General features: G+C 40.4%; 4 protein-coding genes across 4 annotated transcripts; 2 read left to right on the top strand and 2 right to left on the bottom strand.

Annotated features, from left to right (window-relative positions):
- Positions 1–91: 91 nt before the first annotated feature.
- Positions 92–4062, bottom strand: LOC106391758 (FIP1[III]-like protein). The gene is made up of 6 exons (XM_013832458.3): positions 3570–4062; positions 3360–3472; positions 3133–3259; positions 2939–3040; positions 798–2867; positions 92–642 (listed from the first exon to the last, which is right to left on the bottom strand). The coding sequence occupies exons 1-6, from the start codon at positions 3918–3920 to the stop codon at positions 283–285; spliced, it is 3123 nt and encodes a 1040-aa protein (XP_013687912.1). The 5' UTR covers positions 3921–4062; the 3' UTR covers positions 92–282.
- A 196-nt stretch (positions 4063–4258) lies between these two features.
- LOC106394163 (probable pectinesterase/pectinesterase inhibitor 34) lies at positions 4259–4723 on the bottom strand. The gene is made up of 2 exons (XM_013834757.1): positions 4720–4723; positions 4259–4617 (listed from the first exon to the last, which is right to left on the bottom strand). The coding sequence occupies exons 1-2, from the start codon at positions 4721–4723 to the stop codon at positions 4259–4261; spliced, it is 363 nt and encodes a 120-aa protein (XP_013690211.1).
- A 2009-nt stretch (positions 4724–6732) lies between these two features.
- Positions 6733–8087, top strand: LOC111197892. Its single transcript, XM_013836256.3, has 3 exons — positions 6733–7073; positions 7363–7801; positions 7887–8087. The coding sequence occupies exons 1-3, from the start codon at positions 6733–6735 to the stop codon at positions 8085–8087; spliced, it is 981 nt and encodes a 326-aa protein (XP_013691710.1).
- Positions 8088–13791: 5704 nt separating this feature from the next.
- LOC106442115 lies at positions 13792–14180 on the top strand. The gene has a single exon (XM_048750135.1). It carries the CDS (start codon positions 13798–13800, stop codon positions 14143–14145), a length of 348 nt encoding a protein of 115 aa, XP_048606092.1. The 5' UTR covers positions 13792–13797; the 3' UTR covers positions 14146–14180.
- Positions 14181–14186: the final 6 nt, after the last annotated feature.

Below are 14186 nucleotides of genomic sequence, written 5' to 3'. Positions count from 1 at the left end.
CTTACTATTACAAATTTACAAATATCAGACTGTAACTTGAAATTACTGTGGTTATCACGATGATAAACGTATGCTCTAATTCACAATAATATCACCGGTTCAATCTTTGCTACATTTTGATTTCACCATACTAAACATTAAAGTACTTGTTTTTTTTTATGGTCAAACTAGGCCTTTGAACAAAAACAAAATGCAAAATAACCTTCAAATCTAAGTCCAACCATTTGATACACCGTATTTGTATTTAACTTCGAATAGCCAAACCAATTTGATATTTGCTAGCTAGCTTGCACCCCATCGCCTCTTCCTAACCGGTCTCACTTGATTGGTAACATCGGTTTTGGCTCCCTGCTCGGTTTGAAAATGAAATTTGGCTGCTACCAATTCGGGTTCCTTGAACCTCTCTCTTCGTCTCTCCATCTTCTTAATGCTCTCTTGTATACGTTCCTCGTCTATTCCAGTCCCTGTCACGTTCCTCTCTTCTTCTTGAATGATCTCACCTTCCTCTTTCTCAATCAAACCTTTAATCTTCACAACAGCTTTCTCGTTTCCTTTGCCCATTACATTTCTTGGTTTCTGATGGTCTTGCTGTTCTGTTGTATCTCTGCCGTTGGAGAATCTTATTCTTGATTGGTTAGAGAGCTGAAACACACAAAAAAGATCACATGAGAAAGGTCATGTTATTCACTTCACACAAAACTGATATTTAATCTCTTATAAATTAAAACATTAGAGCATGACTTATACTTATATTTGATAAAAATATGTATGACTTCGGTTTCATTATTTTTTTTTACCTTCCCTTGTCTACCAGTTGAGTTAATCTGATCCTGACACTTGATGAAAGCATTCCCATCTCTTCTCAGCTTTTTGGATCTTTGATGTCTTTCAACAGTTTCATGAACATGGCTCATAAAATATCCACGTCTTTGTTTGATGGAGATTCGATCATGTGCTGACACTCCTATGTTGGTGACTAACATCTCATCAGTATATGAAGGATGCGCAGAATGAGCAATTTCTCTCACTGAATCTCCCAACTGATAGCTCCTTTTATCACGACGAACCCAATCATCATCATCATCATCATCATCATCATACCTTAGTCTGTCTTGTATGCTCACATTATCGCCACGAACAAGATTCCGTGTCCAACCATCTCTTGGTGCATCCTTATACAACAGATTATTCTGCCTGTCATTTGCTTCCCTTTTTGTGAAGTCTCTGGTCTCATCTCTCCAAGAATCACCTCTCGATCCTTTTGTCTGCCAAGAATCTCTGAATGGTAAAGACGGCGTAGGCCAAGCACCTTGGACTCTGTACTTATTATGACCATCGTTATCTGAGACAAACCTATCATTATGCCAACCAAGTGTTGTGTAATGGTGTCTTCTATCTATTTCAGAGAAATCCTCTTCATATCTTTCAAATTCTCTCCTTCCCACTTCAGCAAAAGAATGCATCTCCCTGTAAGCCAGCTCAAATGGCATTTCACTTTCTGTCCTCTGAACTTCATCTTCATATCTACCACGAGGGAACTCATAATCGTAGTCAGACCTTCCATAATAAGGTTCATCCTCGCGACTCTGATTGGGGTTATGTCTTCCATTTATAGAACAGTACTCAAACTGGTACCTATATTCCATATCAGATATTGGAATACGGTCCTGATAATAAGGTTCTCCTACCCCATCATATCGTCTTCTTTCTTTGTTGCGTTCATAGGCTAGGCCGGGGCTTCTTTCACGGCTATATTTTCTTTCACAGTGTTGCCTACCATATCTATCCTCTCTGTTGCTTTCATAGGCTAGGGCAGGACTTCGTTCACGGCCATATCTTCTTTCACTATGTTGCCTACCATATCTATCCTCCTCTTTGTTAAAACTTAATCGAGATTCTCTCTGGTTAAGATTGAAGGATGAACGTGAGGTATACTCTTTAAGACCCGCTTCATACTTGTAACCATTAGAAGGATCAAAGCCTCGGCCATGAGATGGTTCTTTGTTGTTGCGCCAACATAACCTTTGCCCCCTATCTCGATCAAGATCCACAGGTGAATATGAACGGCCATGACGTTTTCCTCTATCTGACTGCGGAAAGCCTCTACCTTCAGTACCGACCTTTCCCAAAGCAAATTGTGGTCTCTTCTGCCAGTTTTTGCTCGAATCACGATATGATCTTCCATGTCCAGAACACACTTTCTTGCCAAGATCTCGATCTGGTGTAGGCGATGCATTTGCATGTTTTGTTCTCCTACGTGCACCATAGTCAATTCTCCGACAGTATCTTTTGCTTGGGCCTTCGTGAGATCTTCTGTGTCTTGAATGCTCTGTATCACTCTTTTCCACGCTTTTGGTACTGTTTGCTTCATGTTCCGCAAATCTAGTTCGTCGTGGTGGGGTACTGGCTTCACGTTGGTCACCAGTAGCACCACCGCCTTTTGATGACTCTGTTCCAGAATCTTCAGATTCCTCGGTTTTACCAACAGAATATGAAGAGGTAGGGCTAAAACGAAAGCGATCTCTAAGAGATGATTCCCTTTCCACTGAGGATGAATCCGCCTTATCTGAACTCCAACAAGTCTCTTCTTTCTCCTCCTCAATAATCTCCTTATCACAAGGTGTTACTTCCCTGCTGCAGCGATTCTCTCTGGGAGGAGATTGCTCGCCTCTGAAACTTCCAGTGTTTTCTTCTTCACGCCCAACAGAAACCTCTTCTTTCATCGAATCACCAGACGAATGCAAATCCTCTCCAATATCTGAATGAAACTCCTCACTTCTAGATGCTCCATTTGATGGTTTGCTGAGAGACCTTGCTTCCACAGGTGTCATGCTTGATAGCTCCTCAACATCATCAGTCACTGGGATCTGGTTTCACACATTACATCATCAATAACAAATAATGGCAACAAAACTACAAGAATCATTCAATCTCTGACCTGTATCACCACGTCAGGGTCTAATTCACGTGGAATACGCAAATCCATAGATGGTGTGCGTTCAAGAGTTCCATCTTCAACCTCAATCGCTCTTCCTTTTACCTAAAACAGAAAAGAAAAACTCATCAAAATCAAACCAAATACGCCCTTTCCACAAAGAATATTACATCAAGAATCAAAACATGTTTACTTACCCCAGGGTTACAATAATCCTTCCAGCTTTGCTCATTAAACCCAAAATTAAAGTAGTCATTGACATCCACACCAGGATTCCTCCACGGCCTCTTCTCAAACACATTGAAATTCGCATCAAAAGTTCCCCTGAGAAGAAAAGATAAAACATTGTTCACCAATCATATCAATCACTCACTTCCAATAAAAGCTAGAATCAAAAGTGGTAGCCTTGACCACAGTCACTAACCTTGACCAAGTATGTGAGAAATTATTATACCCACACCGAGGCATTACTAGAGACGGACTCGTAGCTTCCATTCTCATGCGTCCATTAACCATCCCACTATTAGGCATTGTGCACTGCATAAGAACGCATCAAAACACACAAGATTACATTAGATAAAATCACAAACACCTGATCACAACCAAATCAAAACCCTAAAACCTAAACACTTACCCAGCTTCCAACACTCCGTCTCTGATTGCTGGCGTTCGATCCACAAGCAACCGAATCGTCTTCTTTCAGCACTATATTCAAATCATCATCGTCACTGTCACTGTCACTGTACTCCGACTCTTCCTTCGCCTCGGTTCGATTCGCAGCACTAGCGTCGTCGTCGACGCACGGACTCGAATCCTTATCCACCACCACCTCCGCGTCGTGTTTCTTCGCTTCGCCTTCCGATTCGGGTTCTAATGTCACTTCAAAACCCTTGTTCTCGCATACGTCATCGCCGGCGAGGGAAGCAGTCGCGTGAGCCTTGTCGTCAACGTATAGCTCGCCAAAATCGTCATCAGTGGAATCCATTCGCAGGGGTAGAGAGAACTCAGTGAAGAATCGATTTCATCATTCATGCGAGAGAGCAGTTAGTTGCATTAGAGCATGTCCATCAGGGCTCCTTACCCAAGGGTACTTAAAAAAAAAAGGAAGAAAAATAAATTAAAATTGAGAAAAAAACAGAGGACCGCTACTTAAATTGGTATTTTTGGGTTTGGTAAGGACCCCTACGTGGCGCGCTATTACTGGTTCGTAAGAGTCGAACTCAGCCACGTCATCACGTCTTGAGGCTTCGTCTCGCCGGTTGAGACTGAAACGACAGAGGAGAGAGCGCGTCAACGGAATCGTCTAACAGCTTGAGGCATGAGTCAGTAGGCGGAGCGAACACGCGGTGGCATGTCGAGGAAGGAGAAGGAGGAAGATGAGTAGAGTGTATGGCTGAAGTGGTGTAGCGTCATGTTCACCGTCACGTGGATCAGATCTTTGGCGGAGGAGGCGGCGAGTGAGCCGGGGAAGTCCATGAGTGAGTCGACGCATAGCTCAAGGAAACGAGTCGGCTCGCATGCTTTTGAGATTGCTTGGCTTGGTTTCTGAGCTAGGCCTAGAACGTGTTGGGAAGAGTTGACATTTGATCGGACTCCGGCGAAAATCGCGGCGGCGAGGATAAGGGCGAAAGCTACGACGATTGACGACACTAGAAGCTTCTTTCTTTTCCGGTTAGTATTTTCTAATAAGGTTCTACCAATGGAGTATGAAAAAATTAAATAGATTAATAGAAGTTCTAAACCTTTCAAATCACTAAATTAAACATTAATTTAGTTTTAAGTACCCATTAAAGGTCTTAATGGATGGAGATGGTCTTAAACCCCAATAGATGAAACCCACCTTAAACCCTATCTCGGCCCATTTATACTAATCTTCTTCTTCTAACTTCTAAATTACTAGTAACAAAAAGGAAGTTATAAAATAAAAATAGTAACAAAAAGATTGTAAATAACTAATTTTTATCTTAAATAGTATGAAGTAATCTTGTATGTTTTTTTTTTAATTTACATCTTCTTTGTTGTTGTTACAGTTATTATCTATTACAATTAGGGACAATTTTTCAATTTAACTTATATCCATAATTAAATATCTAAAAACCACGCTTCCTTTCTTTATAGATTTTACAAATTTTCAAGATTTTATCTTTTATATTTCAAAATTTTAAAATTTACAAGAATCAATGATACTTTGATCATAAACCCTAACAAGGCCATTTATGCTCAGTTTTTTTTGTTCCTGTTCTTCTAACTTTTACTCAGTAACAAAAGTTCTGCATTCCGAGTCCGTCCAACCCTAAAAATTACCGGGTTTAGACTTAGTTTTATAAGTCCAAAAAAATTTGGACATTTCGGGCTAAGTCTATTTAGGATTTGGGTATTTTGGGTCTAAGCCCGTTTGGGCTAAGGTCGGTCCGAAAAACCCGAAATTTTATACTTTAGCTTAAATATTATCGTTCTTGTAATCAAAACTCTTATTAGTATTGACATATTATTTTAATATTTTTATTCAAACTTTAATAAAGAAAATATAAAAGTTGTTTATGCACTTTATTGTTTGATCATTACAAATGTCACATTTTAAATTTTGTAAATGTCTCTTCTTTGATGTACAATATGTTTTTTTTTTAATTTCAAAATACAAAGTATGAAACGTTTGATCGTGTTTATCATAAATTTTGCTCTCTTACATATTTAGTTTTAATTTATATTTGATTATTTAAATCTTATTAAATTTGATTTGTTTATAATATGTTTTTAAAGCATACAAAAAGTAAAAAATAATTGATAAAGAAGAAAAGTTTAAACTTACTTTATATTTTAAAACAAAAAAATAAAACTAATTTTTTAATGAAAATTCACATGTATTAAAATTATGGAAGTGCCAATGGCAAATTATTTTTTGAAAAAACAAAAAAACCCGAAAAACCCTTTAGCCTTATAAAGGCCAGACCGAGTTTTGAATTCTGGGCCCAAAAAATTTCCGGACCGGATTCAAATATTTGCGAGTTTAGCGGGTTTGGGCCGTGCCGGACCGGACCAGCCCAAATTGACACCCTATGTAGTTACGATCAATTACAATTAGGGACAATTATTCAATTGACTTATATCCATAATTAAATCCAAAAAATCTCTCTCCCTTCTTTATAGATTTTACAAGTTTCCAAGATTTTAAAAGCAATGATACTTCCATCATGTTCTCGGAATCTATCAAGAAGTAACAAGTTTTTGAATTTATAGGATTCTAAGGAGACCGTTTCACAAAAAAAAAAAGGATTCTAAGGAGACCAAAGACTTTTAATTTGGTGTCATTCAAAAACTAAACGGAAAATCTGCTACCTTCAACAAGTTTGCATTTATTAATGAAGAACATGATATCAGCGAGAAGAAGAATGATGATATTTCAATTATAAAAAAAGTGGGAGTTAGTTGCTGATATTTTGGCTGACACGTATGAGTCTTGAAAAGCTAATGTCACGTTGGAGTTGAAGCGGTGCAGTAGTCGCCTGATGAAATTTATTTTACTTAGTCAGTACTTTGCTGTTTTTTTCCCCAATAGATTAGTATGCTGCCTTCATGCATGCAGGGTTAAGTCGCCATCAGTATTATCACTGACTTACCGCTTACGTGTAGTGATTGTAGTTTTTGTTTTTGTCTGCCTGTTGCTCAAAAAAAAAAGAGGTTTTGTCTGCCTAACCAAACTAAATTGTCGACGACTACTTATTGTCGAGTGCCAATAAAAATCTAACCGGCCAAGCGCCTCTCTCTCTCTCTCTCTCTCAGGTCCGCTTCAGCTCGCAATGGAGACTCCACCAACGAAGGAGCTTCTGACGAAGATGCTAGAGCTCGAGGAGAGTCACGAGCGCCTAAAGCACGAGATGTGTAGGCTGAAGGCCGTATCCACCGAACATGGTCATTCGGTGTCGCCGGCAAAGAGAAACATCGACCAGGGAGCTCTGGCGTTGAGGAACAGCTGCGCCAACTCGTTGCGGAAGGAGAGCAGTATCAGTCTGAGAGCTAGAGTCGGTGGAGGAGCAGGACCATCGGCAGGGAGGTTCACCCATCAACAGTATTTGAACATTGTGCAGTCGATGGGCCAATCTGTTCATGCCTTCGATCTCAAAATGCGAATTATCTTTTGGTGAGTATTAAATGTACATCGAAAACAATTTATAAATAATCTGATAGTCTGTTCTTGAAGTAGCTTTTTTAGGTGTGAGTTAAGCCTATTACTAATAATAAATAGTAGTCTGACCTAGTGAAATTCGGTTTATGGCTTCCTTACATTGTTTATTCACGTCTCATAATATATTTATGTGGCGATCTTCCGAATTTGCTTTTGGATGTCAGTTAGGTCCTTTATTAGAATAGTAGTTTTTTTTTGTGAAATGATGCTTGTGGCTTGCTTATTCATGTCATGATTGTTCAAGGAATGCCATGGCGGAAAAGCAATTTGGATACTCAGCTGCAGAAGCAGTTGGGCAGAACCCAATTAATGTTATGGTAGATGATCAGGATGCTGCCCTTGCCATGAACATTGTTCAACGTTGTTTCAGTGGAGAGACCTGGACCGGTGAGTTTCCTCTCAGGAGCAAATCAGGGCATAGATTTTCAGCTGTCACTACGTGTTCCCCATTTTACGATGATGCTGGTTCTCTTGTTGGCTTAATTGCTCTCACAAGTAACGCCGCGCCATATCTGCACCCTTGGGCTAAGTTAAAGGCAAAACAAGGTGAAAAAAACTCTAGCCCTGTAAGTATTTTCGTATCAAAACGTGGTTTGGAGTCCAAAGGAGCTGTTTTATCGAAACTTGGACTTGACTCTCATCAGCTTATACAAGCTGCCATAGCATCAAAGATATCAGATTTGGTTAGTACCATTTTCTTAGCTTGTTTGGATTATGTCACCTTTTATTTTAATGTTGCAATTTTGATGACTTGTGTTATACTCACAGGCATGCAAGGTGAGCAACAAGGTCATGTCGAAAATGCTAGCAGGTGACAGTATGGAGAACAGAGCATTAAACGGCAGCAGATTGACAAGAGAACAGAAAGGAAAGCAGAAGATGGGCCACGAGGATGAAAAGCCCAGTCAACAATCAAACTCTAGTGGCCCAGAATTCAAATCAACCGCGCAACGGCTGTCTTGGAAATGAAGATGAGAACCAGAAAAGCGAAGTACAAAAGCAGAAAATGACTGAAAGCTTGTGCTGAAGGTTTTAAAGGCTTGAAGCTGTCAGCCCTTAATCTCTAGGAAGCACATGATCTTGACATCTGTCTAGGGCTTCTAGGGTTTACACTTTCTGTATAAATTCCGAACTCATGTAATGTTTATGGCAAGCAAAATGAATGAACTTCAGTAAAGTTTGTTGGGTTTTCCCTCATTAGCCCAAGAATAATAACTAATCAAGTTATAACCCAAGAGCCCAAGAAGAGGAGATATGTAGAGAAAAATGGAGAAGGATAAAGAAGTGTGTAGAAGAAGAATTGTGTAGAAGAAGAGAGAAAGTTATGGAGTTACATATTTTGAAATAAATAATAATTTAGAGAAATCTAGAACTTGTTGGAGTATGCTCCTCCACTTGTATAAATAGGGGTGCTTGGCACCATTTGTAATCATCCAAGAATCAAGAAAAACAAAGAGAGAAAATATTTGTAAGAGAGAGTTTCCAAAAACAAAATCTTTGTAGTAAACCCTTTCCTAAATATTAAGAGTCTTCTTCTTAAATTTTCTAGTTGTCTAATACCATCTTCATCTCATCGATATTGGGTAATATTCCCAACAAGTGGTATCAGAGCCAGGTTACCGTTATCTTTGAAGAAGTGAAGATGGAGGCCACCGTTACCTTTGAAGGTGACATGTTCAAGCTCACGACGGACAACTTCTCTTATTGGAAACCGATGATGGAAGATCACCTTTATTGTAAGGATTTGCATGAGCCCATCATCATGAAGGATAAGCCGGAAGGAAAGGATGATAAAGCATGGGAGATTCTTAATAGAAAGGCGGTTGCCGTAATCCGTAAGTATGTCGACCGATCTCTTTTTGAACATGTCTCTACCTACACAAATGCTTTTGAATTATGGACAAAACTTGAATCCATGATTCAAAAGAAAACACCTCGAAACAAAGCTCTTCTTGTTCGACGGTTGGTAAAGTTGGAGTACAAGGATGGCCAGAGCATGATGGAGCACTTGAACAATTTCAAGGGGATTGTAAATCAGCTTAACAAAGTTGATATGAAGGTTGAAGACGAAATGCAAGCCCTTTTACTCCTCAGTTCACTGCCGGAGAGTTGGGACACACTAGTTGTCACTCTAAGCAATTCAGCACCAGAGGGAAAGCTTACCATGGACACCGTCACTGATAGCCTTCTAAACGAAGAAGTTCGCAGGAAGGAACGAGGTTCGAGTTCATATTCAGAAGCTAACATTGTTGATAGACGAGGTAGAGAAGAGACTCGTGGTCAAAACCGAAGCAGAGGACGAGACCAATCTCGAGGAAGATCCAAGTCACGTCCGAGAGTTACTTGCTATTACTGTGGCAAACAGGGTCACATGAAGTTGGAATGTCGGTTTTTCAAGAAAGACAAACAAGCCGGTAATATCAAACCAGACCGGTTCAATCCTACAAAGAAGCATGAAGAAAAGACTACCACCATTGTGGAAGACCAGAGCGAAGAATTATATCTCGTTGGAGAATGTAATCTTAGCTCTGATGATAGCTCATGGATCGTTGATTCTGGTGCTTCTTTTCACGTCACCCCTCATGGAAGCTTCTTCACAACCTATCAAAGTGGTGACTTTGGTAATGTTCAAATGGGAAATCAAGGAAGAAGCAAGATCATTGGAAAGGGGGATGTTATTCTTACATCAAACACTGGATGTAAGATAGTTCTCAAGGATGTGAGACATGTTCCCGACATGCGACTCAATCTCATATCAACCGGAAAGCTCGATGATGTCGGCTTGGACAGTCATTTTGGTGGTGGCAAATGGAAGTTAACCAAAGGAAGTTTGATCATGGCTCGAGGAAGAAAAGAAGGCTCATTATACGTGACTCAAGCCAAGCTTTGCAAGGAAGAAGTAAACGTTGCAAGTGATGACATCGATATATGGCACCGAAGACTCGGGCATATGAGTGAGAAAGGTTTAAGTATACTTTCTAGCAAGAAACTTCTTCCTGATATGAAAGGTATTTCTCTCTCACCATGTCATGATTGCTTAGCCGGAAAACAACATAGGGTCGCTTTCCGAAGATCATCTACGCCTATGAGAAGAAAGCATATTCTTGATCTTGTGCATACTGACGTATGCTCCATGTCCGAGAAATCCAATGGAGGGGCATCATATTTCGTCACCTTTATTGATGACCATTCAAGGAAGGTATGGGTATACCTTTTGAAGTCAAAAGATCAAGTTCTTGATGCTTTCAAGGAGTTTGTAGCCCAAGCAGAGCGAAGTACGGGTCAAAAACTCAAGTGTGTTCGATCTGACAATGGTGGAGAGTACCGAGGTCCCTTTGAAGCGTTTTGCAAAGCTCATGGAATCAGGATGGAGAAGACACCACCAAAGACGCCACAACTGAACGGGCTAGCTGAAAGAATGAATCGAACGATCACAGAAAGAGTTCGGTGCATGCTCTCTCACGCTAAACTACCCAAACCATTTTGGGGAGAAGCCATAAAGACTGCAGTGGACGTCATAAATCTTACACCATCAGTTCCTTTGGAAGGCGATGTCCCGGAGGAAGTTTGGTCGGGTAAGAAGGTCTCTTACAACCATTTGAAGGTGTTCGGTTGCAGAGCGTTTGTCCATATACCTAAGGATGAACGAGCCAAGCTAGACTCTAAGACTAAAGAGTGCATTTATCTTGGATCACCAAAAGACGAATTCGGCTATCGGCTTTGGGATCCGGTTAACAGAAAAGTTATCCGGAGCAGAGATGTTGTTTTCTTCGAAGATCAAACAATCGAAGACATAAACAAATCAAAGAAACCAAAGCTAAGGGTTGTAAGGAATGAAGATTCTCATAAGCCTCAAGATCATGAACAAGTGATTGGAGATGATGGTGAAGGGGATCCAATCATGGATCCGAATGGTGATGAAGGTGAAGAAGAAGTTCAAGTGGAGCCAGAGGAAGAACATGAGCCAAGAAGGTCTGGAAGAGAGACAAGACCATCTGTAAGATATTATCGAGATGAGTACGTTAATCTTACAGATGAGGGGGAGCCTCAAAGCTATGAGGAGGCCATAGGAGACACCCATAAAGATGAGTTGGTTGAAGCTATGCAAGATGAAATGCAATCCTTGCATGATAATCACACTTATGAGCTGATGAAGCTACCAAAAGGAAAGAGAGCCTTGAAGAACAAATGGGTGTACAGGTTGAAGTATGAAGAGAAAAGCTCAAATCCAAGATACAAAGCTCGATTGGTTGTGAAAGGATTCAACCAAAAGAAAGGCATAGATTTTGAAGAAATATTCTCTCCAGTGGTGAAGATGTCCTCTATCCGAGTGGTTTTTGGTCTAGCAGTGGTTCTAGACTTGGAGATTGAACAACTCGATGTCAAGACGGCCTTTCTACATGGTGAACTCGAGGAGGAGATCTATATGGAGCAACCTGAAGGATTCAAGGTTCCAGGAAAAGAAGACTTGGTGTGCCGATTAAAGAAGAGTCTTTACGGTCTCAAGCAAGCTCCAAGACAATGGTACAAGAAGTTTGACTCCTTCATGGTGGATCATAACTTCAAGAAAACCAAGAATGATCATTGCGTTTTCATAAAGAGGTACGAAAGCGGCGACTTTCTCATATTATTGCTCTATGTTGATGATATGTTAATTGTGGGTCAAGATCGCAACAAGATAGCCGCATTAAAGAAAGATTTGGGAAGGTGTTTTGCGATGAAAGATCTGGGGCAAGCGAGACAGATTCTTGGAATGAAGATCACTCGGGATAGGCCAAAGAAGCTTTTATGGTTGTCCCAAGAACGATATGTTGAAAGGGTGTTGGAGAGATTCAACATGCACAAAGCAAAGCCGGTGAGCACTCCACTTGGTGGACATTTCAAGCTAAGTTCGAAGCAAAGTCCAACAAGTGAGAAGGAGAAAGAGGAAATGAAGACTACCCCATATGCATCAGCAGTGGGCAGTCTCATGTATGCTATGGTGTGCACCAGACCCGACATTGCCTATGCTGTAGGAGTTGTGAGTCGCTTTCTAGCGAATCCAGGAAAGGAGCATTGGAAAGCAGTTAAGTGGATCCTACGCTATCTACGAGGCACAACGAAGAAGTGTCTATGTTTTGGCAATGAAAAATTGGAGCTGAACGGTTACACCGATGCAGATTGGGCTGGTGATAAAGATTCAAGGAAATCAACATCAGGCTTTGTTACTACCTTTGCAGGGGGAGCTGTTTCCTGGCAATCGAAACTACAAAAGTGTGTTGCCTTATCCACCACGGAAGCAGAATACATCGCAGCAACGGAAGCATGCAAGGAGATGCTATGGATGAAGAATTTCTTGCTTGAGTTAGGAGTAAAACAAGAAAAGTACAACATGCTATGTGACAACCAAAGTGCTATTCACCTAGCAAAGAATCTAACATTTCACTCTCGCTCGAAGCACATCGACATTCGGCATCATTGGATTCGAGAAGTTCTTGAAGAGAAGCTTCTACATCTCAACAAGGTACACACCGATGAAAACTGGTCAGACTTTATGACTAAGGTATTACCGATCAAGAAGTTTGAAGATTGTTGCAAAGGCACGGGGATGACAACGGTTTCGGGCTAAATCGGGAAGGGGGAGATTTGTTGGGTTTTCCCTCATTAGCCCAAGAATAATAACTAATCAAGTTATAACCCAAGAGCCCAAGAAGAGGAGATATGTAGAGAAAAATGGAGAAGGATGAAGAAGTGTGTAGAAGAAGAATTGTGTAGAAGAAGAGAGAAAGTTATGGAGTTACATATTTTGAAATAAATAATAATTTAGAGAAATCTAGAACTTGTTGGAGTATGCTCCTCCACTTGTATAAATAGGGGTGCTTGGCACCATTTGTAATCATCCAAGAATCAAGAAAAACAAAGAGAGAAAATATTTGTAAGAGAGAGTTTCCAAAAACAAAATCTTTGTAGTAAACCCTTTCCTAAATATTAAGAGTCTTCTTCTTAAATTTTCTAGTTGTCTAATACCATCTTCATCTCATCGATATTGGGTAATATTCCCAACAAAGTTAAAGCATCTTCTCCATCTTAGTATAAACTATTTCAGACAGTAGTGATGCCACACTCTCTGAGGGGGTCTTCGGTGCTGCTCTCACTGATCACAGGTCCACAGTAGTGTTTTGAGTGTATGACTTGTTTTCCTCCCATGACAAGTTTTTGAGTTTGTAATATTCTAAGGAGACTAAAAACTTAAATTTTGTGTCATCCAGAAACTAAACGGAAAATCTGCCACCTTAACACGTTTGCATTTATTGATGAAGAACATATGATATCAGCAAGAAGAAGAATGATATTCTATTTTAAAAATGTGGGATATTTTTGGCCTACTACATGTATGAGTGTTGAAAAGCTAATGTCATGTTGGAGTTTAAGCGGTGCGGTCGCGTCATGAAATTTACTTTAATTCGATTGGTACATGTGAGAAACAGACAATAACATTACAGTAGATTACTAAGCTGTCCATAGTTAATGTTCATGCATGCAGGGTTAGATGAGCATCACTATGATCACTAACTTACGTGTAGTGATTGTAGTTTTTGTTTTTCTCTGCCCAAGTGCCTAACCAACTAAATTGTCAACGACTATTTATTGGTCGAGTGCCAAGCGCCCCTTCTCTCTCTAAGGTCCGGTTCAACGCGCAATGAAGACTACACCTACGAAGGAGCTGCTGACAAAGATGCTAGAGATAGAGGAGAGCCAAGAGCGCCTAAAGCAGGAGATGTCTAAGTTCAAGGTATCCACAGGGCTTAGGCAGCGTTCACATTCGAGAAACATCTGCGAGGAAGCTCTAGGGTGGAGGAAAATCGGCGCCAACTCAGTGCGGAATAAGAACCGTATCCATGACTCGATCAGTTTAAGAGATGGAGTTAGTGGAGGAACAGGACCATCGGCTGGGAAGTTCACGCATAAGCAGTATTTGAACATTGTGCAGTCCATGGGACAATCTGTTCATGCCTTCGATCTCAAAATGCGAATTATATTTTGGTGAGTAAGAGGGCGGCCCTGATATTAGGAAGCTCTAGACAATTT

The sequence above is a fragment of the Brassica napus genome, chromosome C3 (genome assembly GCF_020379485.1).
Source record: "Brassica napus cultivar Da-Ae chromosome C3, Da-Ae, whole genome shotgun sequence".
Lineage (NCBI taxonomy): Eukaryota > Viridiplantae > Streptophyta > Magnoliopsida > Brassicales > Brassicaceae > Brassica > Brassica napus.
Note: the sequence above shows the minus strand (reverse complement) of the source record. Positions and strands in the feature narration are given on the sequence as shown.